General features: G+C 39.8%; 1 protein-coding gene across 6 annotated transcripts in view; it reads right to left on the bottom strand.

The window, feature by feature from the left end:
* NEK7 (NIMA related kinase 7) overlaps nucleotides 1-28,000 on the bottom strand; it is an 84,195-nt gene that overhangs the window by 17,531 nt on the left and 38,664 nt on the right. For all 6 annotated transcript variants that reach the window (XM_082225569.1, XM_082225564.1, XM_082225568.1 and 3 more), the window contains 5 exons: nucleotides 26,453-26,515; nucleotides 23,297-23,407; nucleotides 9,499-9,607; nucleotides 6,331-6,438; nucleotides 3,410-3,504 (listed from right to left, as the gene is read on the bottom strand). In XM_082225569.1, the coding sequence (XP_082081695.1) occupies nucleotides 3,410-3,504; nucleotides 6,331-6,438; nucleotides 9,499-9,607; nucleotides 23,297-23,407; nucleotides 26,453-26,515 (486 nt within the window). The remainder of the gene's footprint in view (nucleotides 1-3,409; nucleotides 3,505-6,330; nucleotides 6,439-9,498; nucleotides 9,608-23,296; nucleotides 23,408-26,452; nucleotides 26,516-28,000) is intronic.

The raw sequence follows: 28,000 nt of genomic DNA, 5'->3' as shown, positions 1-28,000 counted from the left end.
GGCACTAATTGGATACCATAAATATTGCATTCTCTTTTTAAAACCCCAAAGAGCAAAGGGATTAAGGCTCTCAAGAAAAGCGGTTTGCAAACTGTACCGGCCCCATAATATTAAATCTTGAAACAAGGTAATTCATGCAGCGTTTTTTGCCCCCTTTATGTGCAACAAAAAAAAAACAACACAAAGCCAGGAATTCCAGCAACAGAACCTGCACGAAATGCAGGAAATTCAAAATAAATGCAGAGATCCTGTGTGTTGGTACGCTAGGTGTTCATTAAAAAGTACTCTTGTTTGAATGCTGGAGAGTGTTAAAAAAGGGGGGGGGAAGAAAGAAAGAAAAGCTGAATGTCCCCTAAGGAGTTAAAACAGGAATACTATATTTTCATGCATCTCCTGCTTTGACAGATGAAAAATGTCAACTGTCCTGTTTTTATTTTCAAGCTTTTGCACTATTCATCTGGTTCATTAGTGCATCTCGCTGCTGCCCCTGACAGCTGCTCGCCCTCTCCTCCCAGCAGCTGAATTTTTCAGGCTAATTTGATCCTCCACACTGAGACGATCGCTAGAATGATTGACTTGCTCCCTGACCTCCAGGGTCTGACTTTCCTGATTAGTATTCTGGGGGTGTCTGAGGGACGAAAGCCCACTGTCTGTCTTCAGGGCTGGTGGCAACGTGAGCTCTCTCTCTCTCTCCCACTCTTTTTTTTGGGGGGAGCTGTAAGCCACCAACCTACGACCCTGTAAGGATGCAATTGCTGCACTGAACAATAAAGGAAATGTGTAAAACCTACTTTTCCATGTAAAGGTCCATGTAGCAAAAGCATGGCATCTTGATTTTAATTAGTAAAGTCTACTTTGTTGCATATCAATTAAAACCGCAGTGATTAGAGTGTGTTTTGGGGTGGTTATTTAATTATTATTATTTTTTATATCTCAGGCATATTTCAAAGTATAATTTTCCTGTTGTAAAATGAACCTTGGAAGAAAAAATCTTCATAATAAGGAAAGTCAGTAATTGTTATTAAACTGTAAGTGATCTGCCATACAGCGGCCAGAAACAGAAAATAAACCAAACATTAGGTTTAGCTGAAAATCCAATCAACTGCCACAAATTAAGTAGTGAAACACAGTCACTTGGACCTTTATGGAGATTTCATGAACAGTTTCCCTATCTTTAATCTGAAGATAAACATGAACAAATGCACCAAACATGGAAGTAATTAAAACATTTTAAAGGGCATTTTATGTTAGACAGGTAAAAAAAAAAATCAATTTCAGAGAATTGTTGAACTGAAATACTCATACTTTATCAGTCCCACTGATGGTAATAGACGTAAACTGGCTAAAATTAAACTGCTCTCAATTAACTGTTTTGTGGGTTAGCCATTCTTATTACAAATAATTATTACAAATAGGATCCTTATTACAAATAATTGGAAGCACTGGATTATTCCATTCAACGAGATCAACAGCTGAATGAATTTCAAGTGAGTAAAATCTGTTGATAGCCAAATAAAATTGGACTGTGGATTAATTTTTAAGAGAAGAAGGAACAGATCTTATAATCATGGATCTTAACATTTGCACCTGTTTGTATACCAGCACAACATTTGTATTTACTCTCCTACGTAGCAAGGATCCTCTTGCTAAATCAGTAAATCTGAGGAGTGATTTCACTAAAACCTGAAGCTTATTATCAACCTATTGTCATCCTTCATAACATGACCTCACCAATTATATCCTAACTATCTGCAGTAATACAAAACAAAACAATCAACACACTGCAATGATAAATGAAAAAAGCAATGAAAGTACTGTCAATACAAAATGCAGCTGTTAATTTCATTAAAGGTCACAATTTTATAACAGGAAGCATAAGAGAAAACAGGGGTTCACAAAATCCCTATCCTGATCCACATAAATGTCTAAAGGAATTCTTCCATGAGGCTTTTATTTGTTTAGAATACATTATTCTGATAAATATTTTAAAATCTACATTAAATTCCAGTCTACACAGCCAAAAAAGACTTTTGAATTCCAAACCAAATCATACAGCTTTCCATTTCAAAAATTGAGGCACATTCTGGATCAGAAATTAAAATAAAAAATATGTGAGTGCACAATATGTTTTCTTAACATTTTTTTCTACTAAAAGAATCACACCAGAGTAAGCTGCCAGTAAGTCGCACAGAGGATGCCATTTCTTTGAGCACCCACTAGGTTCTCTATGGGTGCTGCTGAATCAGTATTCAGTGGTTCCCCATGAAGAGCAGGGGCCTAATACTGTCTGTTTGTTTTTTAATGTGAAAACACCCAAGCCCCAGTATGAAAAATTCAAATCTCAAAAGGTACTTGAGGTAGCCATTGTTTATATGGTTAGAAGGGGCACTGAGTTGGTTACAAAGAAAACAATAATGTTTGCCATGGATATAAAGAGACAATTCACAAAATCCCAATTCTGCATTAGCAGGTGTTTATCCTGATGGATAGCTTTAGTGAGTTCTGCTGAATCATGGAAGCAGGTGGTTTGTTCCTTCACCTGGATGCTTTGGAGCTGGGAGGGCCTCTCTGGAGAGCATTTGGGTAGAAGTTGTAAAGCACAGTGGGAGAACCTTAGGAGCAGCTGTGCATGTCCTGAAGGATTTGGTTCAACTTGGTTATCTTGTTGATTCCTGTATAATTAGTATTAAGCCACAGGACAGGTTGGCACCGTAATTATCATGTGCATGAGTGAGTGAATGACTGAATGAATACCTGCTCATAGTGCTATTTTCCTGCTTATCTTTTAGAAGGTAAGATTACCAGATATATCAATTAATCTGACAGTAATTTTGTGCCTTTAATAACTGCAAACATTTTGACAGCTCCTTATGCAACTCTTAAACAGTACAGGAACCCCTGTTCCACACTGCACCCACCAATCTTAACTAGAAATGATCAGCAACTTTTGAGAATGCAGTATTTTAATGGTTCAGTTTTTAGAAGAGTTTTTTACACTGATTTAAAAAGGTAGGCTGGCATAAGCAGTGTTAGTTCTACTACAACCTTAGTGTGTTCACTGGGTGTGGTGGACACGTTTCTGTTCACAGCTAGCTATGCTATGGAATGTGTGCAAGTCTAAGGATGCAGTGCCAAGAACAGATCATTTCTAATTCAGGGGGTGATCCATTCTTAGCTGAAATTTATGGCAAAATTCTGCAACAGATTCATTCAGGATTGAGGAATGTATGTAAATTTGATCATGCTCAGCAGTAAAAGGTTAAGTTTCTACACGTTCGCTTAATACTACTTTATCACCAAGTGGTTAATAGATGTAAAAATGAATAACGGGATCTTAAGACAGATACAGAAAGACTTTTGAAAACATCACTCACCAATAAGTAACGTGTACAAGTTTTAAAAGTATTACCTCATACAAGAGACATCCTAGAGACCAAATGTCTGATTTGAAGTTGTACCCATTTTCATGGATTCTCTCTGGAGACATGTAATAAGGTGTTCCCACTGCAACCAATATGGAAATATAATTTTAAAAAATGAACACTTAAAACTTCATCACAATGCTTTCAAGCAATATACATTCCAATATTTTGGTTAAAAAATAATAATAATTGCACAATTATTAACAAATATGCAAAGAGACAATACAGAGGGATATTGTAAATGAACTTAATCTCATTTCAGGCAACCTTAGCCCTATTTTATAGAGTCGACTTCTATGATAAGCTGTTTTTAAAAATGAAGATAAAACTTGCAGAATTATCAGGAAGTGATTTAGCAATTCAGACCTTTATATAAATCAGTATTAATGTTATGAATTTCCAATCTCTTGTAATATTTTTCAGTATCCTATCCCTGCTGGAACAACAGAAGTATTTTTCAATTCATCTGCTTTCTATCATTCAAGTATGGGGCATTTTAATAATAATAATAATAATAGGGGCTGCAATCAAACACATTTACAAGGGAGTATGCCCCACTGAACACAGTGGATCCTACTTCTGAGTAGACACACATAGGATTGCACTATAAGAGTAACTGAAGTATTGACAGGAATGGTAAGGGAAAGGAGTGACAACTGGATTTTCCAAGGGAAAGTGGCAAGACATGTGCCTAGAAAGAACAGGACAGTCAGAAAACCACTTTCTAGGCATGGGACAAGCAGAAGTGTGGATGAGCCTTAAGACAAGAGTAGAACAGCACAGCTCAAAAGTGGGTTAGAAATTCAAAGGTTTCATAGGTTATGGATAAATGTTCTAAAACGCTAAGAATAACTAACTAATGAAGTCATGGTTCTTGGCCCCTTAAAAGTTTGTTTACATACTTCCTAAAAATGTATGAACAGTACCATTCTATGCATGCCCTCTCAAAAGTAAGTCACATTAAGTTCAATGGGGTTTACTCCCCAGTAAGCATATATAGGACTGTATCCTAAAACAATATTGGCACGTAGGGCTAGTTTACATTTCAGGGCATGGGTGTAGATCTCCTTTTAAGCCACCCTGAATTTCCACATGGCAAGCTGCTCATATGCGGAAACTCCTCACTTGTGTTCCAGGGCTGCTTGTCCCAAAACGCTAAAAGAATTTAGCAGGATGATCTGGTGTGATGAAAAAAAAAACAGCTTTATCTGTTTGCTGATCCAAACACTTCACAAAGTGGCAAGAGCTGCCACGCGCAGCAGTGTAAAAAGACTGTAATGTGTAGACAGGCCCCTGGGCCATTTTATGGGCTTTCATATTCCAGGAGGTTCTGATGCTGTGTCAAAAAGAAACTGAGAAATTTAAATGACACTGCAATTTAGCATGATAAAACTGCAGCATTCTTAAAATTAACTTTCTTGATAGTGATTTGAGCTGGAAAAGACTACCCAACACTGATCTGCTGATAAAGTCACAGTTGTTGCTGTGTTTATGGTACAACCTCCAATGACACGATTTGCTTCACAATAACAATACTAATAGCAGATCTGGCTTGTAACAGGCTACATATCTGCTGCTTACAGGGTGAGGAATTGGTGGAGAAAGAATTTGCAGACTCTACAGGGGGCAGCTGCAAGCACTAAGGCTTGGAGGTTTGTAGTTTACCAAAAGCAAAAGTTCCTTTAACCAGTAGTTCTCAGAAACCTGCTGTTACATTAGGGGGTTGAGATGAGTGTGAAAGATTGATGACAGGGGGAAAGAAGAACAAATGCTTGAATTCTGCAGAGTTTAGCCTATTCTAACACTTTAACTATAATACAAACTGAAGCATTTAAATAAGAACCTTCTGACTTCACACAATAAATGGGGTGGGAGCGGGGAAGAGCTGATACGTCCTACTGAGGCACGTTTAACAAAAAAGACAACTTAGGTTTTTTCAAATGTGCTTTCTGTCACTCTTCTTTGAATACCAGAGGGTGTGGGAAGGCCATATACCAAACCCGGGTGATGCCATGGTAAAAGTAAAAGCAAACCTTTCTCCATCCACTGCATAATTAACCATGGAGTTCATTGCCACAAGAATGGATCTTGTGAAGGCTACTAGCATAAACTCCCTTTAAAAGGGTACCCTTTAAAGGCAAGTTATGTTAGCTCTTCAAAACATCCAATGGGGAAAGGTCTATCAATAGTTGTTAACTAGAAATATTTGCCTCTGGAGGAGAATATGCTTCTGATTACCAGGTATGGGCAATTAAGTAGTGGGGAGAGTTTTCATTATTTAGCTCTGCTTGTGAGCTTTTTCAAGAGCATTTGCTGTTCTAGTCGGATCTTGAACATAGCTCTGAATGCCCATTCTTATTATCTTTTTCTGCTGGACTTTTGCAATGCGCCAATGCCAATTAGAGGTAAATTGTGAAATGTATCCGACATAAACTCTCTGCTCTATGATCAAGAGGAATCCACCGCAGGTCTGTCACCCCCAGAAGTCCACCACTCTAAAGGGAAGGAAAAGAGGGAACGCTGTACAAAATGAAGGTTCTTACTTGCATTTTCAAATTTAGATTGCTACTATGCAACCTAAAATAAAATAAGAGAGTCCCTCTTGGGGTCCACCCGAGTCCTCAATGCAAAAGTTGTAGGGTGCTATGAGCCACCTCTTCCATATGGGAACTGTTCACACAGTGGCTGCAAGAAACCTCAAAAACCACCACATCATCATCAACTACTATGATTCCATGGGAATGCCTCACTTGACTGACAAGGTCCAGGATTTCAGTCCCTGAAATGAGTGTCATCCTTTGCAGGGCCACTTCCTCTTGCTGACCCTTCCAGTAATTAATGTGGGGCGGGGAGGGCCATTTACTGGTGTGAACATACATCATTTTACAATCAAGGAAATCTCTCTGACCTAAAGAATGAGCAGCCGTGGTTTTAGAGCTGAAAAACCTTCCCAATCCAAGATCACCAAGTTTTACTACTCCCGTAGCTGTAATGAATACATTTGCTGGCTTGATATCTGTAGAAAGAAAAATATTTCAACAGGTGACAGTAGAATATCCATGACTTGCATGTGAGTACTCATCTAATTTTGCTTAAAGTTAAACATATATGTATTGCTTTAAAATATTTAAAAATACCAATTATGCATACTCAACCCCCATAGGCTAAATTTTATTTTTTATTGTTAACTATTTTTTATTATTTCATAATAATTTATTAAATTTCTATACCATCATTTATCCAAGGCTCACAGGCAGCTTACAACATAAAAACACAAAAAATACATAATGTCGTAACATTACCCCACCTCCACAGTTTAAAAGCCATAGATGGTTTAATCATCCATTTAAAAGAGCAGCATCAACCTCAACATACTTGAGATCAAAATGTAAATGTTTTAATAATAATAATAATTAATAATAATAATAATAATAATAATAATAATAATAATAATAATTTATTATTTATACCCTGCCCATCTGGCTGAGTTTCCCCAGCCACTCTGGGCGGCTCCCAATCAAGTGTTAAAAACAGTACAGCGTTACATATTAAAAACTTCCCTGAACAGGGCTGCCTTAAGAAAACTTACTTAAACGTAAGTTTTAAACAGGAGCTTTAAATTTAAGCCTCACTGATTTCAAGAGGAAGTAACATAGAAAAACCTGCTCTTAGGACTCAGGAACTGTCATGCAAAATTTGGTTACATTATCTTAAGAGGTATCAAAATGTACAGGAAACAATTTCTCACAACTAACGATGATCCTCTGATTTCCTTGAATGCATGAGATTTCAATAAGCACTAATAATCATAGTGCTATACGTCAGTCTCTCAAATGCTCTCCCATGTCTCTGAAGGTTGATACAGACAAGGAGAAAAGTAGTTTCCCAGTTGTTTTTTGGCAGGAAAATAGTCATACCTCCCCCTTGGAGTTTTGTGGTAGGCCAGTCTCCTATACCAGTGTTTCCCAACCGGTGTTCCGCGGCACACTAGTGTGCCGCGAGACGTTGCCTGGTGTGCCGTGGGAGGGAGGCGGGCGAGTCGGGAGGCGAGAGGCGGGGCGGCGGCGGCGAGGAGAGGCCGCCCAGTGCGGGGCTCTCGCCGTCTGCCTGCCTGCATGACGCTGACGTCACGGGGCTGTAACGTGCCCCACATAGGCACACGCGGGGCGGCGAGCGAGCTCCCTCCCACATCCCATCGCCGCTCGCTTCGGCCGGCCTACTGGGCTGTCGCAGGCGGAAGGCCTGCGCATGCGCAAGGTTTTCGCGCCTTCGGGATTCCCTTCACGCCTTCCTCCTCCCGGGTCCTTGAGAGCGCGGGAAGCGGTAGCGCGAGGCCGGCGTTGAGCCTGGTAGGTATTGCGCTTGCCAAGGCAGTCATTTGGGAAATGAAAACTTGCAAAGCAAGCAACCAGTTCAATCTGAAGTACGTGTATGCTTAATATCCTGTATCTGAAACCTGTTCTGCCCCCTCCCCCACACTTGGTGCCATTTTCATCTACACATGCAGCAGAGTAAGTTGACCCAGAATAGTACCAATTCAGATGGCAGATGGGAGAATGACAGTGCTGAATGCTTTCCCATGTAGAACAGTCCCTGCAAATAAAAACCTAGCATATTTGGAAGAGGGATGCTAGCCTAACCATTACCTTCTATGCTGTTACTATTTTTTTATTTTTTTTTACATAAGTAAAAAGTGACCTTTCCCCATCTGGCATGGTGGTGTGCCTCGAGATTTTTTTCATGAAACAAGTGTGCCTTTGCCCAAAAAAGGTTGGGAAACACTGTCCTATACTTAAAGGAAAGTTGTGTGTGTGTTTTTAGCTCCCCCAAGTTAACCACATCTTTTAAGCACATCTTATTAAAAGTACATGGGTGCTAGGCCATGTTATTCATACTCAGCGTAGAACCACTGAAATCAACAGGAGCTGCATTTACTGATTTCAGTTGTGTATATTCTGGATATACCGCATTTTTTGCACCATAACACTCACTTTTTTCCTCCTAGAAAGTAAGGGGAAATGTCTGTGCGTGTTATGGAGCGAATGCCTGCGGGTGGCGGGGGGGGGATCTGCTGCAGTCGTGAGCAGAGGATCCATGGTTCCCCTTCCTTCCCTCCTCCGTGGTTACAAAGCATGGATCCACATGGATCCTCAGGATTTTTGCATTGGGCTACTCCAAATTCACTGTCAGATCACATGTCTGTGGCCACAGCATGAACCACAAAAATCATATATCCACTATTTCGTTTAGAATGTTTTTTTCCCCTTGTTTTCCTCTAAAAACTACGTGCGTGTTATGGTCTGGTGCGTGTTATAGAGAGAAAAATACGGTAACTAGTTATGGACATCGTCCTGTGTATCTAAGAAGTTTGACAAACCTAGAGACTGTTGTCCTGGAACCAGAGAGCAGAAGGAAAGCACACTCTGTTTTTGCCACCTCCCAGGGCACTAAGTAGCCCTGACCAGTTGCACTTCCTGCCTCCCAGTCTGCGGCAGTCTGCTCCCATCCATCAGCCAGACAAGGAAGCAGCTGCAGAGAGCATACTACCCCTTCCCTGCCAGGAAAACACTCTGCTCCCTACTGCCAATTACCCTCCAACCGCAGAGCCAAAGGGAAGCGCACACTGACCCTATCCATCAGCCAGAGGGATAAGGGCTGCTAGTGCGTGTGTGTGTGTTTGGTTTTTATTATTATTGCCTGAATTATTTTGAGAGGCGCATAATCCAAAGATGCAGAATAAGTCTTCAAAAATAAATGATTTTTAAGAATCTACAGCATATACATAGCGTGCATATGAATTGTAAGTTGTTCATTTTAACCCATAATATAGTCATCACTCCAATGTACCAGCACAAATATGTTTTAATGTGTTCTCGCTAAAGGCGGGACCCAAGATTATTACTCTCTGCACTGAGCAATATTTATCAAGTTACCTATCCTGAAGAGGAAAAGCAATTTGTAAAAAGGCATTGCAGTAATATGCACACTCACACAAAATCACATACACTGGAAATATATTTTTCTTTCAACCTCTACACTGAAATGACATTAGCTTGATTAAATGCAATTAAGTTACCTCGATGCATGACGCGCCGTGAATGCATGTGCTCCAAGGCACTGCAGAGCTGAACAAAGTACTTCCAAACTGTCCTTTCAGGAATCAGTCTCTTCTGCTTCTTGAAATGCTTAAAAAAATAAGAACAATAAAATTAACTACTGCCAAAGCGGATTTGTGAGTAGCCCAACGTCGCAAAGCAATAATTTGGTTAAAAATTATTAAAAGGATAGGATTTTGAACAAAATATTGCTACCCACCAAAGGGTCGTGTTTAACCGATGAAACAAAAATCCCCACTGGACACACCCCCACACACTTCACATAAGTAGATACGAATAATCCCAGCTTGCACCCTAAGGAAAGTTTGGCAGGTCAGGGTCTGATTGAGACCCCCCCCCCTCGAATTTGAATTTAACCTACAGCTTCAGGGCTGGAAGGTAGAGTTTTTGATGATAATGGTTGCCCCCTATCCCTTTTAGAATATGATTTTGCATTAGACCAGTTTTGGCAGCACAGTAAACCATGGTTTATCACGAGCGGAATAAGCTGTAGAGAGCCACTGTACGCTCCACCTCCAGCATGGCATTGAAGGAGACCCTGAGGCATACTGCAGTTCATTCCTATCATGGTGCCTGAACCAGCTCATTGGAACACATTTCAGACTACAATGCTATACCACAGAAATACTGCTTCCCAATGAATTTATTGCAGTATTTTCTATTGTTTGTTTAAAACTTTCTCTTACCTCCAAGGAGCATGCAGGGTTTCTAGGTCTGTCTAGAAACAGTTATTTGACCAAATAAAATGGCAGGTGTGTGTGTGTGATTTATTTCGGTAACTGTAATGCCAGGACTGCAAAACAACTGCATGTTTTTCTTCTTTTATTGTTGGCTAAGGATACTATTACACTGCCAACTCTATAAAGACCTGCAAGCGTGGCAGGTGTAAGGCGGCTGTCAGAGCTATGTTCAAGCTGAGAAGAAAACTGCCACCCATAAGTCTGCCACTGATCTATCCTATTTATATGATATCTTCCTCTTCCTTGACAGGACAAGGTTAAGTGGGATAAACAAAATGGCTTTAAAAGAAAATTAACAGCTGTGTGCTAACTGAGTCAACCAATATTTGAAACAAATGTAATTCAAACCACAATGGCAACATATGTCCTTTAGGTAACGAAACCTTGTTGCCAAGGTATTGAAGCTGCACCCCCCTCCATTGCCCCCAAATCAGTTAAACATGCACTCACTGAATCTGCAGTGTGTGGCACTCTGAGCCTAAACACATTTACCTGACTGTGGTATTGATTTATTTGGAACCGTGAACAAGTTGAAACATTTAAAAAAAAAAAAAACAGCACAAGGTACTGATATTTTAGCATTAAGTGCAAGGTTATATTTTCAAATGTTTCCCTGTGTAAAAAAAAAAAAATGTTGCAAAACACAAGATGTGTAGTATTAGGATAGCACTGATGCTCTAGCCTTTTACCTGCAGTCTTAACATTTTATCACCACATTCATTCTGAAGCGCTAAAGTTCACGGGGGGGGGGGAGAGAGAGAGACCATATAATTTCCCTTAATATTTTAATCAGCTCTCAATTCCAGATAATGTTTCACGCAAAGGTGAAGAAGCCATATAGTCGTCATTTATTTAAAATCCAGAAATCACAAATTCATTCAGAAATATGCTGCTGTTTAGAGGCTACTAGTGCAGTTCATTCAATTCGCTGGCCCCATTTTATTATTTATTACGTTACATACCACTTTTATGCCAAAATGGCTTCTAAGGAAGTTTAGAGCTATACAATCAATAACATCAATCCATAATTAAAACATATCACAGCATTAAAACATCCGTAATTAACACATACAATTAAACAAACAATTAAAGACATGGCAATTAAAACAGTTTCCCCCCCCTTAAAGTTAAAATAATAAAATCAGAAGTTCAGTTCAGGGGAGGGCTTGCCTAAACAGGTGTGCCTTCAGGAGCTAGCAGAATGCCAACCCTGAGACAGTCTCTCATATTTCACCAGCACAGTGAGGAAAGCTGCTTCCGTGTTATCACAAGCCAATACACATCAGGCCATGCTGAAACTGATTAGCTGATTATAGTCCCCTTCCTGGACAAGTGAAGGAAGAGGTATTTCAGGTAACCTGATCCAGGGTTATTTAGGGCTTTGTATGTAAGTAACGGGACGCGGGTGGCGCTGTGGGTTAAACCACAGAGCCTAGGACTTGCCAATCAGAAGGTCAGTGGTTCGAATCCCCGCGACAGGTGAGCTCCCGTTGCTCGGTCCCTGCTCCTGCCCACTGAGCAGTTCGAAAGCATGTCAAAGTGCAAGTAGATAAATAGGTACCGCTCCGGCGGGAAGGTAAACGGCGTTTCTGTGCGCTGCTCTGGTTCGCCAGAAGCGGCTTAGTCATGCTGGCCACATGACCTGGAAGCTGTACGCCGGCTCCCTCGGCCAATAAAGCGAGATGAGCGCCGCAACCCCAGAGTCGGTCACAACTGGACCTAATGGTCAGGGTTCCCTTTACCTTTAAACCTTGTTGGAAACAGTGGGGCTGACTTTTGAGAATTCATTGTTAGTTAAAGCAGTGACATCCTGAACCTAAAAAGGACCCAAAACCTGGGTCACAAAGGCTGCAGCCCTAACTGCACTTACCTGAGAGTAAGTGCTGCTGAATCTAATAGGGCCTTACTTCTGAGTAGACAGTAGGACTGCAGCAAGAAACACAGTTGGGAATTAGGGCTTTCTGTTTCAAGTCTCAACCAGAGAAAAATGTAATACTGGTGATTAGGGAGAAAGGAATATGAATAGATTGGGGGGAGGGGGCTGACAAGAGACCAAAAACCACAGGTAGCAAGACAAGGCACGCACATAGTTGCTTGGGGTGAGGACTGCAGAGGGACCGTAGTTGGGTTGTGCGTGTGTGTTTTTCTGAAAAACATAGAATTGGAAGGGACCCTGTGGGTCATCTAGCCCAACCCCCTGCAATGCTTTTTAACTTGCATTGATCTCAAAAACCTTCAGTGCCTTTTGGTTGTTGTTGGATAAGAAATTAACAGGCTTGTTTCACAAATAAGGAAGAAGGAGGTTTGCTGGCCTGGTTTGGTTTGCCTTTGTTCTAGTTTTTAGCATGTGCTTAGCACTGTAGTTTCAGGCTGTGAGCCGCCCTGATATGGGTGGAGGGCAGTCCTACTACTACTACTACTACTAATAATAATAATAATAATAATAATGGTGATGATATTTTTTGCAGGGCTTGAAGTGGATGACGGACAGCTGCTGGAATGAATGGGGTGGGTGCTAAATGGTCTGGCTTGCTTTACAACTCCATGGGACCTTGTTGGTGGGGGGGGGCAGAGAAGGAGCCCACCCCAGAAGAAGAAGAGGAGGAGGAGGAGGAGGAGTGAAGGAAGGAGGCTTTCCTTCCCCAGGATAGAGTTGCCCGTAACATTAAACACAGGGCACGATTCCAGGGGGAGAGAGAAACCAAGGCAACAGTTTCTGAGCATGCGCGAGCGCTGAAACCCAGAAGTAACCCATTCCGGTACATCCAGGTTCGGCGCGGTACGCAACCTGAAGCCTCTCTAACCCGAGGTATGACTGTATGCTGAGACACACACACACTTTTAATTTCCTCAAAATATTTTCAAAAACTGAAATGATGCAATGTTTGAATGCAAGCTCTTTAAATGCTGCTTTCCTCAGACCTGGACTGAATCCAAAACAAACTCTGTATCTACTCTCCCCATAGCTGGGATTTGCATATCAGAGGACTGTTTGATGTCAACAAGATAGATAGATAGATACCGGGTTTCTTTTCATTTAGAAACAAATACACAACTTCAAGTATATGCATAGAAAGCACATTTTATTGTTTTTAAAATGAACCCTGAAAAGACTTTTAGCAATGTATTTTTAGGCAAACTTCTAACAAAAACTCATTGTACAACGCCAGCTGTTCCTATATATTCTACACCTTACTTGTCCCAAAACGTTCTCAAAAGTGTTATGTGCACTAATGAAATCAATTTTTTTTTTGAGATTTGGTGTGGTATGCTAACACTGGGATTTACCGTAATTTTTTTGCCCCAATGCAGAACCAAGTAGAGAAATGTATCTGCTTCAGAGCTTACCTGGAAGCTTGGTCCTTCCAAAGACCGGATGTCTGAAGGTACATGGTGAAGATACTTGACTGGAAGAAGGTAGGTGTTCAGAGTTTCAAGGACTTTCTCAGTCCTACCAAAGGAATGTCAGGGCCTCGATCCAGGACCTTTTGAATGCATAGCTCTAGTGCTGAGCAGCCCTTCTGCTATGGCATGGAACTATATGGTATACAGTCGTACCTCGGAAGTCAAACGGAATCTGTTCTGGAAGCCCGTTCGACTTCTAAAACGTTCGGAAACCAAGGCGCAGCTTCTGATTGGCTCCAGAGAGCTCCTGCAGCCAACCGGAAGCCGCGGAAGTCGCAACGGGCATTCGGGTTCCAAAGAACGTTCGCAAACCAGAACAATCACTTCCAGGTTTGTGGCGTTCGGGAGCCAAAACGTTAGTCTCGCAAGGCGTTCGAGTTCCAAGGTACGAGTATATAATGAAATGTTTAGTCCTCTATTACACTACAACCTACGGTTTTCTTTGTAGCATTCCTTGGAATTCTTTATCTAAGGGTGTCTGCCTGCTTGTCTTTTTACAAAGGCACAGAAGCACAAAAACATAGGATGATGCCTTATACAGGATCAGATCACTGGCACATCTAACATACAGTTCTCTACACTGACTGGTAGCATCTCTCAAGTGTTTTTTTTTCTTTCCCAAAATAGAAACACACATTATTTCATGGAGCTTAGTTAGCTAGTTGTGTAAATGGTTTTCTGTTCTTTCGCTGTGTGATTTTGTAGTTTTTTGTTTATATTGGCTTAACTGATTAATTTGTTTTGTTTTAAAGTGCTTTCATTGATTGCAAGCCACTTTCAATATTGGGGGGTTAAAACATCAAAGCTACTCCTTTCCAGAATAAATTCAAAATAAATCTGGGGGAGCCTGCTTTAACAAGTTCCAAATCTGCTTGGAATAGCCCAGTTTGTCTTGAGATTTGCAAAAGCTAATGGGTCATAAAAAGTACTACACAAAACTTTGTGCAAACTGAATAACTTATCTTGATTTGGGGGTTACTTTTCTTATGGAAGCAGGCCTTCTTTGGTAGAAGATGCTTTCTGCTAGCAGGGCATTTTTGGATCAAATTTGTAACAAGAACTTGTCTTAATTATAGTGAGATTTTTAACAACAACAATAATTTATTCCCCAGCCACTCTGGGTGGCTTCCAACAAAATATTAAAAATACAATAAAACATCAGACATTAAAAACTTCCCTAAACGGGGAATTAACTAGCTAACTAGTTAGCTATCTATCTTGATGTATCCCTAGCATTGCTGCAAAATACAATATACCACGAGTAGATCAACCATGTATTTGGAATTCACTTGCCTCTCATGAAACCTACATGGGCATATAAGGAAAGTTATAGGGAGGGATTAAAGAGTCTTGAGAGTCTAATAAAGGCTAAAACAACAAGGCAAGCTTACCTTCCCCAGAAAAAAATATGTAAGTAAGGTTATGATGATTTCCAAAACATTTAAATAAGTTTTTATGGAAAAAGAAAACAACAGAGAGTTTTGGGGTATCCTAAAGGCAGCAGTTTAGTATGAGCTTTTGTAGGCTAGAACCTTCATCAGATTAGAAAAGAGGGGTTCAAAGGCTAGCAAACAAATGGAACAGTTACATTTAAGTCTTGTAGCAGAACTAAAAGATAAAAATGCAAGAGACTGCAGTTTGTGTCCCAACCACATTTGAGAGGGCAGAGTAATGCAGAGCATGGATGCATTCATGATCCAGATCAGATTTAGATGTGTTCCACTTTTGCCAGAGGACACAGACTGTATCCCATTTATCAAGAAACAGAGCAGTTCAGGGTAGGCATTAGCAAAGACTGAACTTTCCAAGCATCCCTAGGTGGGGACAAAGGTATTACATTATCTGGCAACCAGCAACACTGCTACAGCAAGTGAAAACAACTGAAGCAGTTTTCCGGACAGGAGTGCTTGCAGGGTTGCAGTTCCTGTCCAACTGCTGTCATGACAGCTCCAACCTGCTACTGCAGCAGTGCCGCTGGTTCTTAGAAACTGGAAAAAAATAATGAGTTACAAAAAGCACATGCCCCTAATATATATATAAAAAATGCTCATAGATATTAGTAGGGCTTGTCAGCACTTGGTGTCAGAGAGTTTGCATCAAGAATGATAGAATATATCTATATATATATTCTACGTATGTATATAAGAATGAAAGGGGGGAACCACCTGAAATTACAAAGAGTAAAAAAATGACACAAAATAGGTACCACAGGTAGCTTCAAAACTTTTAACAGCAAACATAGGTATAGTCAGTTCAAAGCACTGCTTTATATTTCCTTTAGGAAGATGCTTAATAAAAAATATATTAACTCGAGACTTTGTTCTATAATTAATCTAGCTAGTGTTGCCTGGTGTACTGTTGAAAAATACTGGGTTTTTTGTGTGTGTGTTTTTAAAAAAACAGCCTTTAAAAACTAATAAGAAAAGCTCAGAGGAGAAAGGTGACATAATGGCATCTGTAATGTACCATCTCAATGTTTGGATAATCAGTATATGGTACATATCAAAAGCATTTTTCAGTTCACAGTAGTAGCAAATGTCTTTACTCTAGCATATGCGGAAGTCTCAAAGAAAAATTAAAATTTTAAAGAAAGTTTTTAAAAATAAACTTTAGTGTTTAACAATAAAAAAATGTTGAAAGTGTAGATTTGGCTGGCTGCTCTCATACCGTCGTACCTTTGTTGCCGAACTTAATCCTTTCCGGGAGCCCGTTTGACTCCTGAAACGGTTCAGAAACCAAGGCGCAGCTTCCAATTGGCTGCAGGAGCTTCCTGCACTCAACTGGAAGCCGCAGAAGCCGCGTTGGAACGTTCGGCTTCTGAAAAACGTTCACAAACCAGAACACACACTTCTGGGTTTGCGCCATTTGGGAGCCAAAACGTCCAAGTACCAAAGCATTCGACAACCAAGGTACAACTGTATTTAAGAAGAGGCAAGGGAAAGAGAGCCATTTCTTTCCTTTTGTTTCACTAATGCATTAACTAACCTTCAGGGAACCTAAGAAAAGGTATGTGAATGTGGAAACAGACTGCCCTCTAGTCTAATCCAATTCTCAGTGTTCACCACACACTTCCCCAGCAAACATCTGAATGGAACCAGATTGGGAAGGCTGCCTTAAAGACCACAATTGAGGCTGTCTAGTTGTCCTGGTGTCCCCACCAGCTGAGGAAAGGTGGTTGGTGTCTAGAGAGAGTCTTCTCAGCTATGACACACTCTTATGGAATTACTTCCTCATTGAAGTTAAGCTTGTGCTAATCCTAGTACCTTTTTTGCACCAGGAATTGTTAAATTTTCCATTATTTTCTTTGTATTACTATTTAAACCATCAATTATATTTTGCTTTTGTATTTATCTTGTTTTTGCAGATCACCCTGAAAGTATTGCTGGAGGACGGTATATAAATCATTTAAATAAACAGAACAGAATAAAACGGACTCTCACCTTGACAATGTAGCCATAATACAATGTAGCAGGATTACTTTTCAAGTTATTAGTCAAGACTCTCACCCCAGTACAGTGCCATTCACACAGTACCATGAATTTATATGAACAAGTTAGGGTATAAATCACATCCCTGTTCTTCTTAGTTTTCACACCAGGCTCAAACATTATCATGCCTTCTGTAGCTTCAATCCTGCCTAGTCCTCACTCTAGAGAGAAAAGAGTTATTTTTCTTTACATGCTATAATTATGGTCTCAAAGTTTTGAAGTGGTTTGCAAATGTCCACAGTGGGCACTTGAGCATTCTCCAATATAACCTAGAGATCCATCTAAAGGACTCCTTTAGCCACTCAAAATTGCTCCTCCAGCCAGTATTGTGCGGATACGGTGATGCTAGGAAAGCATTCCTTCTTAGCTGCTGTTACCGCCACAATATAAACTATAAAGTGAGCTCTAAACTGTGTTTGGTCACACTTGATTCAGCTTTCCCTCCACATACATCTGGCGATCATCCCAGCCAATTCATCATCTCCAAGTACTTGATGTACAAAAGAGCCAAGACAGTTCTATACAGTGGTACAGAGTGCTTAAAAATCATCGTGTCTACATAACAGGTAATTTCTGAATTCTAGAATGTGATTGAACAGGAATGAGAAGCATGCTAACAGAAAGGACTCTCAGGAATCTAGTAGCAATCATCCTTTCTGGTCGAGAAATTATACAACCTGCTGCACTTGTTGAGTTAGGAGCATTTTGGAATGACTGCAGCAAAAATCCTGGCCCATAAAAGATATGGCAGTCTAAGCATGTGTGTTGAAGTCTCCCCAAACCACTGTTCTGTGGCTCCTCAAAACCAAAAAACAAGACCGATCCCAGCAAGGAGACTGTTAGGAAGCAGGATGATATATGCAATAATGGAATTTCAAACTAAGTGCCTAATATCAAGTGCAAACACTCGAAACTGAATTTGATCAGACAGGAAGCTGAAGAGGGAGATGGGACAACACAGTGACCACCTCCTTCCTAACCATCAAGTCTGGGTCAGCATTGCAACAAGAACCCAAGCAGACAAGCTTGGAAAATCCAAGTCATTCACCCATCATTCACCCAGAAGAGCAACGTCCAGCCACTTTTGATTGATGGGGTCTGTGTGGAGAGGGTAACAACGTTCAGATTTTTGGGCATTGAATTACAAGAGGATCTGTCCTGGAGTGTCAACACAAGGGGGCTTGTGAAGAAGGCGCAGCAGAGACTGTACTTTTTGAGAATACTAAGGAAAAACCATCTTCCGCAGAAACTGCTGCTTGCCTTCTATTACTGTGCCATTGAGAGCGTGCTCACTTCTGGCTTATGTGTGTGGTACGGAAGCTGTACTACCCAGGACAGGATGGGGTTGTGCAGGGTTGTTAAGGCAGCAGAGAGCACTGTTGGCTGCCCACTCTCCACCTTAGAGCAGATTTATGCCACAAGGTGCCATAGGAAGGCGCTGGACATAGTAAAAGATCCATCGCATCCTGGTCACTGTCTCTTCAAGCTCTTGCCGTCGGGACGGAGATACAGGACGATGAAGACAAGAACGAGCCGTCTTAAGAACAGCTTCTTCTCCAGAGCGATCTCAGCCCTGAATGGGAAGCCCGGACTTTGAAAGTCATCTAATCTCCCTTGCTGTATTATACTGTATTGTTTAATTAGTGTTTTTATGAAGCAGTCCATGACAATATGGGGGCAATGACAAGAAAGATATTATTATTATTATTATTATTATTATTATTATTATTATTATTATTATTATCTCATTGATGCAGGTCAACAGCACAATTTGGGATTAAATCCTGGATGACAGCAGGAGCATCTCATCCAGTAGAATGGAGCTGCAGCCATGGCTTTCCAGCTGCAGCACCGCTGCTGCTTACCAGAACAGTGAGGGGAGAAGCATGGTGTCAGCAAAGTCAGGACTGTGCAGTCTGTCAGTTGCGCTCTAGAACACTTCTTGTTTTATTTGGGGTGATGGTCATTTATACTCAACAGGCCTGGTGGACGGTCCTAGTGAACTGAATGTGCATTCTCAAACGTAGAAGCTTATATCCACTGCAATGCCTAGGTAGTTCGTTCACACACAAATGTATAGGAAGATGGAATATAAAATGAGATACTAAATACATTTTAAATGATGTGGAAAGGGGTCTCTGAGAGTAGGAAGTTGGGAAACCACCAACCTGCATGAATGACCTTATTCATAGGACTGTCAATATGGTGGCACCATCATAATGAGTTACCCATTTAAACTTTTAGACATCAGATTCTTTTTTGCTCATTAGGGTAAAGCACTCAATAGCACAACACTGTGCTGAAGATTCATCTGTATTGTCTAATGAAAAGAGAGTCAGTAGCCACTATTATCCTTATTGGATTCCAAGATCTTGCGCCTGACTCCTAATTACTGTGTTTCTCACTGCTCGTATAAAAAACAGCACGCACACACATACACAGTGAGAGAAATGTTCTTATTTTTCTATTGTGTTCTCATTTAAAAAAGAGAGAGGCTGGGGATGCATTCATTGTACTTCCCTCCTTCCCTCAATCTTTATATACCTAAAATAAACTCATGCTGATCCCACTACAAGAACTATGAAAATATGAGTATAGTGTGACACCTTATACATATTTAATCATAGCCTGATAGGCTGTCATTAACTTCAAACAGCAATCCGAGTTCACTACATTAAACATGATGCCTACGTTAAGAGGACATCATAAACTACTCTCAAGAAAAAGATAGGTAAGAAATAGCCACACAGCCAAATTGCATTGCAGGCAATTTTGGACATCTCTAAGGTAAAATCAGAAGAAAATGCATAAAATGGATTCACAAGTAGATTAAATTATAACTTCAATAATCACAGATTTAAAATTGTGGTTTCTTTAATAACAAAAAACGAATTATAAACCAGAACTGGTCTCTCTGAGTAAATACTGGGTTAATGCCACGGTTGTAAGCTATGCCTGGCCTTCCATGAATCTGTGTGTGTATAAAATGGTTTTCAGTGCTAAAAAGGATATATTTGTATTTCTGTTAAAGGGAAAATGCTGCCTTGACTAAATATCCGCCAAATGTATCACCGAATTTCAGATGCTAGAATGAAAGGAGTTAAATGGACAGGTTTGACAGTCCTAGGTAAAATAAAGGCATCAATAGGCCATAATGAAGTCTGTCACAGAAAGGGAAAAGAAAGAGAGGGCTCATATTAAATGTTATGTCAAATTGGAATATACAGAAGAGAAAACAAAACCATCATATTGTAGCAAGTGTAAACCTACAGAATTATTAATTCATAAGCAAAATATATACAATTTGGTTATAAATATTAACAGGACATTGTCAATCTTTGTAGCACCACATTTTTCACCCTCTTGGCTTAAAAATGTCATCTTGGCAAGGAATATTCTTCAAAGCACAAAGATGCAGTTTCAACTCTATGCTGTAAAGCAAAGTTAATATTCCTTCTAAGAGTCACAAAAATAGTATTTTGAAGGCAGAGGGTGAGGACTAATTAAAAAGCACACTTTTTGTATCCAATAAACCTGAGACACTTACAATGCAGTGAAAAACAACAATAATCTAGTCTGGAGAACAAAGGACTTGTATTGGGGAGGGAACTGATTATTTGACAAGAAATGAATATATAAAAATAGAATGGAATGATCTACCCAAGCTTAAGTATCTTAAATGCAGCTCTTAGAGTAATTCATTTAGCTGAGTGCAAGTTAAGAAACAAGCAAAAAACCTTCAACTATGATGAAGTTGTTTTGGCTTTTTAGCTTTGTTGTTTTAAATGCTGCCTATATAAATTAATAATAAATAAAGACATAAGATTAGCTAGCTTCACACTTTCCCCCATACATAATATAATACAATTAACCCAACTGTGAACTTGCATACATTTGATCTAAGAACTAATCTCAAAATTTTGAACAGCTGGCTGTTGAAATCTTTCCAGTGTGTTACTCCAATTGGCAAACTTACTAGTTTTTAGTGTGCTAAAATTATAATTGGGCTTGTTGGAAAGTCTATTAACAGTAATGGAAAATGGCAATCAATTGGTCTTCCTAACTTCCTTCCCAGCCTAAAATGCTCATGGTCTTGTTCAAAGTTCAGTGCACAGAACAGTCATGTTCACTCCAGCACAGCCAAATAGTTCCCATTCCTTTCCCTAAACATTACAGGAAGAAGAAGGGTGGCAAAACTGGGTTGGGGTTTGTTTTGCTACAAAGCCAAATAGGTGGTAGCAAGCAGACCTCTGGTACCACCTGAGACCTTTATTTCTCTTCCACTGGAATAGGTTAAACATGATTTTGTGCCTCATTAGGATATCAGAATATGACTCAGCGTTCCAAAAATCTCTCAGAAAACCCTTATTGCTTTATGGTGAACGAAGAAATGAATAAAAAAAAATCCTTCCAGTAGCACCTTAAAGTCCAACTAAGCTAGTTCTTGGTATGAGCTTTCGTGTGCATGCACACTTCTGTGTATCTGAAGAAGTGTGCATGCACACGAAAGCTCATACCAAGAACTAACTTAGTTGGTCTTTAAGGTGCTACTGGAAGTAGAAGAAAGGAATGTAGCTTGTGGAAACAGCCTGGAATTCCATAGAAATATGCCAAGAGTGTTCACTGTTTCTACATTCGTAAAAAGCACTTTGACAAAGGGTCACACATGGGCCTGTGCAGGCTTTCCTTCGGAGTCCCTTCCCACTGTCTGAAAGAAGCATTCTGTTGTGGCCAATAGAATAGGTTGTAGTGCGAGCTTGGTTCTGGGTGGGTGTGTGTACATATACACAGTTTCGCTGATTTGCAAATATGTTCAACAAGTCCCAACAGGTTGACTGTTCCTGTATTTTATTAATCTGTGCAAATATACAATAATTAGGTCCATTTAAAAAATGACTCATAACTTTTCCCCAGGGATTTCCTAGGGTCAGGTTAGGGAACAAAGCCCTGGAAACTAACATGGGTGCAGAGTCCTCATCCCCTAAACAGGAGAAGTGGAACAAGCCGAAGCCCTCCTGGCTGTGCCATGGTTATTTAGTTTAGTGTGTACAAATGGTGATTTGTAGTTTAGTTTCTATTTGGTTTATTTTCTATTCATTTAGCTTCTACAAAAACTAAGGCTTTTAGTACAGGGGCACCAATATTTTGGAACACTGCTCCCACTGAAATCACACAGGCACTCACAATTCTATCATTTCACTGCCTGTTGAAAACATTTCTGTTTAGCCAAGCATTTCAGTGTTGTTTTTTATGATTTTGTAATTTTATGGGGTTTTTTAAAAAAAAATGGAGGCCATATTTTTTTAATAAGTTGGTGGTTTAGAAATACTCGGATAAATGAATGGCTGGATGAATGAATGGACAGAACATCTCAAATGGTGCATTGTGGAGGGACTGCTGCAAATATCTTCACAAGCTTTTTATTTCTATCATAGCACTTTCAGTTTGGTGCCAAATCACCCAGCCAGCATTGCAACTAAGAGCATAGCAGCCTACTGTCTGATTTTTGAGAGGTCACTGGTGTGAGCTCTTTCCATATTATCACTGCAATGACTTGTGGGTTCATTCCTGCTGGCAAAAATCAAGTGTTATGGAAGCAGCCTTCATAGGCTCCAAGGGCTTTTGATTGTTTTGCTTTGTTTTCACAACTTCAGAAAGAAACATGTTCCTCCATGTTTGGATGGTCAGTACCAACATTTTAAACATACAATCTGGTTTTACAGCTGAATTATTATGGTAAAAATCTCAAAGGGGAGAATTTATAAACAGAAATGCCAACATTAAATATTATGGCTGGCACAATGCCAGATTTGGAGTATAATGATGATCTCCTCCTCATCTATGTTTCCCTGCACTCATGCATAGCATTTTAAGATTAGCAGCAAACTTTGATAGTGAGATATAAATATGGACACTTTGATAGCTTGGAAAGGATTTACAGAATTGAAACCTGGAGTAGGATTTGCGGCAAACACCTATAATTTAGGGTACCTGAGAATCCAGAAATAAAACCAGAGTGATGAGAATCAAAACAAAATATGAAAAATAACATATGATTTCTATTTATTTCAAACAATGAATATATTTAAAAAGAAAGAAAACTCTCTGTTAGGAAAAACACCTACCTTGATCATTCTAGATAGGTCTCCAGCATCTGCTAATTCCAGTACAATATTTAGTTCATTGTCTTCAATAAATGATGCATAGTATTTGATTACATTTGGATGATTCAATTGCTAGAAAAAGAAACAGATACTTCAGTCTACAGTACGTATAGCCTCAACTATTGGTTTCCGCCATTTAATCCTATATACACAGGGGCAGGGGAGAACACCCATTTCTGTACTAAAAGAAAACAACATTCATTTGTTCATTATTTGCATGCATTATTTTTAGATAACAAAAAACCGTGAACCAAGTCTAAAAATCAAACTTAACGAAGAGGATACCAGTCCCTTGAACTAAGTCAGGAAATAATACAGTAGCTACTACAGCATGTCTGGTTTTTTGGGGGGGGGAGAAAGCCCCTTAATTAGTTAGGAATGGGGCACACAAAGCTATCGGATGACTTATGCAAGAAAGCCAAAGAACACGCCATTTAAAAAAGAAGAAAAAACACCTCTTCAACTTTCAATTGTCCGTGATAAAACAAAAAAAAACTTCATTAGCTTCTCAACCAATGACCATTGTAAAACAAAACTAAAGTAGAATTTGGAACCAGAAGAGGTTTTGCATTCTACACTCCACTCACAGGATTAATAAAGGTACCACTAATTTCCAAATGCATCCATTGGATTATTCTAAAATGGATATACAGTATTTGCAATATTTTGCTCTTTCTCAGAAAATTATTGAGGTTTTTAAAGCTGAATGCCTCCAGACAGACAAGAAAAACTCAGCAAAGCAAACTTTTGGCAGGCTTATGGCCAGGTCAAGAACAGTGTTGACGAAAAGTTATAATAACAATCCACATAGAGTACACGTTGAGGAATGTAAAAAACTTATCACACTGTCTTAAATTTTGCCTCAAAAGTTTAAAAAAATCTATTTTGTATTCAAAGCATATAGCTACATATCTCTTGATATGCATAACAATCATGAAACTGAACTGAAAAGCTATTTCAAGGCATGATTATCAATAGGTGAAGAAATGAATGCAATGCAGCTATGAGCTTTTTCTAGTCCCTACTCTCTTACAGCAAAGCTTCCTATTATGTTTTTTGTTCCTGCCGGGCAGAATCACATGGGGCTCAGTCTGCCCACACAGGTGGCCTAGGCTACTACTTCCTAGGTGCACATCTGACCAAGGGTGGTTTCTGTAATCAAATCCATCATCTGCTCAACCACAGAGCAGACATCACAGAGACCCTCTCCAATACCATATCTTCCATAGACATAGCAAGGTCCTCCACAAAGTTGTCAGTAAGGTGCATGGAATTTTCTATATGTGCAATGAGGCATCTCCTACCAAAAATACCCATGTTCTATCTAACAAGGCAATCCTAAAAATATAAAGGAACAGTTGCTAGTACAGCACAAAGAGCTACGGCTGGGGCAGAGGCAGGGTGGGAAGTTAGGTGCAGACACCTAAATAACCTTTAAAATCACAGGTAAGGTTTGTTGTATTTTTAAAGCAGAGAGTAAGCACAATAACAGTCGTCAAGAAACAACATGTGTCACCTTCTGCAATCACAAAGACCAGAAACTTTCTTTTTAAAGCCCCAAAAACCTAAAACCTGGGAATTTTGTCAGAGCATCTTTCTGGTTGGCAACAACAAACAGGAAAAGAAGAGCCACATTCACTCGAAAGGAAAGCCCCCTCCTGTAAACTGTAACTCACCTTATTTTTATGTCTCTTTGCATCATTCATAATCAGTATTCAGTAAGGCACTTTAGAGGGACAAAAAAGTTTGTGTGTGCACAGACAAGGCTTTTGTCCTTGTTTTACAAAGTGCATCTTCTCTGGATCACACTGCAGTCTGCTTTCGAGAACTAAGGATTCCTGTATGGCAAGTCTTCACCCCCACCTACATAACAAACCTCATTCAAAAACAGCTGTTTCTGATATAACTTGGTAAGGTGACGGAAGGTGGGGAGTGGAGGCCAGCAGTTCAAAGGGAAAATCCTACAAGGATAAGCTCTCGGTAACAACTAGGGCAGCTCTTGGTTCCCACTTTAAACTTTAAAAAGGCAGCTTACAATGCAATGCGATGTGGATGGGAGACTGACATGCATAAAAGGAATACAAAAGCACTGTATCTTTGTGTGCATGTGTGTGCACATTATGTGTTCTATACATATATTGTAGGGGAGGGGTAGTAGCTCAGTGGCTGAGAAAAAACTTTACATATAGCAGGTCCAACCTAAAAGGATTGCCAGGGGGAAGTCTTAGAAAAGCCCTCTTTCTGCCCAAGGCCATGGAGTGACAGTCAGAATGAACAGTACTGAGCTAGATGGTCAAATAGTCTGGGCAGCATCCTAAATTCTTATGCAAAAGGCATAAATACAGTATATGCTGGAGAGCCTTTTTTTCCAAGTAAACAATCGCGAAGATCAGCGGACAAATTCTGCTCCCAAGTTCCATCTTTGACTGAAGTGAGGGCAGCTGGGATGAACTGAAGGATATATTTTCGGTAATGGGATGCTCATTACGGAACTCCTGAGAAATTCATTAGGCCAGTTCTATTTTTAACTTGTTCCTTAGGTCCTTTTCTACTTTCAGAAGATATTTGAGATTATGGTGCAATTTATTTTTAAAAAAAACAGCAGTTGACCTGCCACCTGTTTCATGAAACAGTAATCTTATATATTTTGTAGCAGGGTTTTTTTTTTGTTTTTTTTTTGAGGGGGGGCGGGAATTAATGAGGCTAAAGCTAGAATAGGTTCCTATCATTTTAGCTTTCATTTGTTATTTATTATGAACCTTGCTGCTGTTGTTGCTGTTGTCTGTAAGCTGCCCTGAAGGGCAGTGAGATACAAATCACAATGACACACACAGAGAAGTAAATAAACATATCAAGTAAGTTCTGCTCTGGTTATTAGCTATTTAGAGTCGAAATGCAACTCTATTGCCTCAAAAACCAGCTGAGGATATGCAAGTTTTGTTGCAGCTGCATTTAAAATACATGCATGGCCCTGTATCATCCTAAATCCATAGTGAAGACATTTTAGGTACGCCTTCTCCCAAATCTTTAGACTTGGGAATAATAAAAATCTGAACAAATATATGCTAAAGTTCACCTTCATTCAAGTAAAAAAAGAAAGTCATTGTACATATTTACCTTAAGAAGATCTATTTCTTTGATGCAATCAGCACGGGCTTTGGCATCCATTAAATCAAATATCTGGTTTAAAAAAAGGGAAAAAGGAAAAAACAGGATATATGTCATCAATGTTTGCTTTAATTTCGTGCCCTAAAAGTAATGTTGCATAAGTGAGAAATCCCCAAACTATGTGACATGAAATATGCATTAAATTAAATAATTAATACCTGCTGTGAGTCGTACCCATTCACAAGAGTACAGTGGTACCTCGGGTTAAGAACTTAGTCCATTCTGGAGGTCCGTTCTTAACCTGAAACTGTTCTCTCTCTCTCTCTCTCTCTATATATATATATATACATATATGTTGAAATTGTTAATAAAAAAAATTATTAAAAAAAGAGAAACTGTTCTTAACCTGAGGTACCACTTTAGCTAATCTGTTCTCATCCTGAAGCAAAGTTCTTAACCGAGGTACTATATCTGGGTTAGCAGAGTCTGTAACCTGAAGCGTCTGTAACCTGAAGCACCACTGTACATAAACACGGAAGAGGCCCCCTGCTGCATCTCTGAATGCTACGCTGCTCTAGCTTTGCCTCTTCTAAGCCGCCTACACTGGGGGAGTGGATCTCCATGGTGGGTGTGTGATTGCATCATTCAACCACTGTTCATGTAGAGAAGCAGCAGCAGAATGACACATTCTCAGAGGAGGCTTTCTGTTGTGCTTCTGCACAAGCCAATTGCTCTAAACTCGTCTCCTTCCAATCACATGGCACGCCCAGATCAGCGACTCAAACAGAAACTAGGCTGCACCATGGGTGGATACTTTTTTAATATAATTTACACACGCTAAATGTAAACCTTTGGGAATACAAGAAGTGTGCCTTGAATTTTAATTCAGAGAAAAAGCGTGTTTCAGCTATCTGACATTTCAGAAACATTGGCATAAAATGAACTGTGACATTCATTTTTTAAGCGCATCTGGCGTGATGATGATAATCAAGATAGTTATACAAGTCTAGATCTGGAGCTGCATTTCTGTACATGCTATCTTATTTAAGAGGACCCCTAATCTCTATGTGACGACAGCTGCTTTCCAGGGAGTCAGGACCTAGAGAGAAACCCCTAAAGGTCAGCACCACAAGAGAGTTGCATATGCCCCCTGGAATTCTGCTCTTAGGCAACATCTTCATGTTCAGTGGGTCTTCCTGGCAAACAAAGCAGTGTTTATTCTGCCTGGTTTTCCAGTGTTGCTGATGGGTGTCGTCAGATACATGGTGATATGTGGATGTCTGATGGGACTGAAAATTGCAGGTGTGCTTTTTTGCTGTAACTTGAAGTGTGCACATATTGTGAAAGCAAATAAACAAGAGCACCAATAAGCTTTGCAACTCCCAACCAGCAATGCACTTTTTCATCATCACTTAGAAGCCCTCACTAGAATTAAGGTAGCAAGGACAGTGGTCCTGTCAATCATTTTCCCATTATGACTTTCTTCCAAAATCTGTGCTTGTTTGGGGAAGTTCTCCTACAGAAGCAAGGTAATTTTAGTTGTCCCCATTTTTGTCG

The sequence above is a fragment of the Podarcis vaucheri genome (genome assembly GCF_965113315.1).
Source record: "Podarcis vaucheri genome assembly, chromosome: 6".
Classification (NCBI taxonomy): Eukaryota; Metazoa; Chordata; class Lepidosauria; order Squamata; family Lacertidae; genus Podarcis; species Podarcis vaucheri.
The sequence above is the reverse complement of the archived record's forward strand: the minus strand, read 5'-3'. Positions and strand labels throughout refer to the sequence as shown.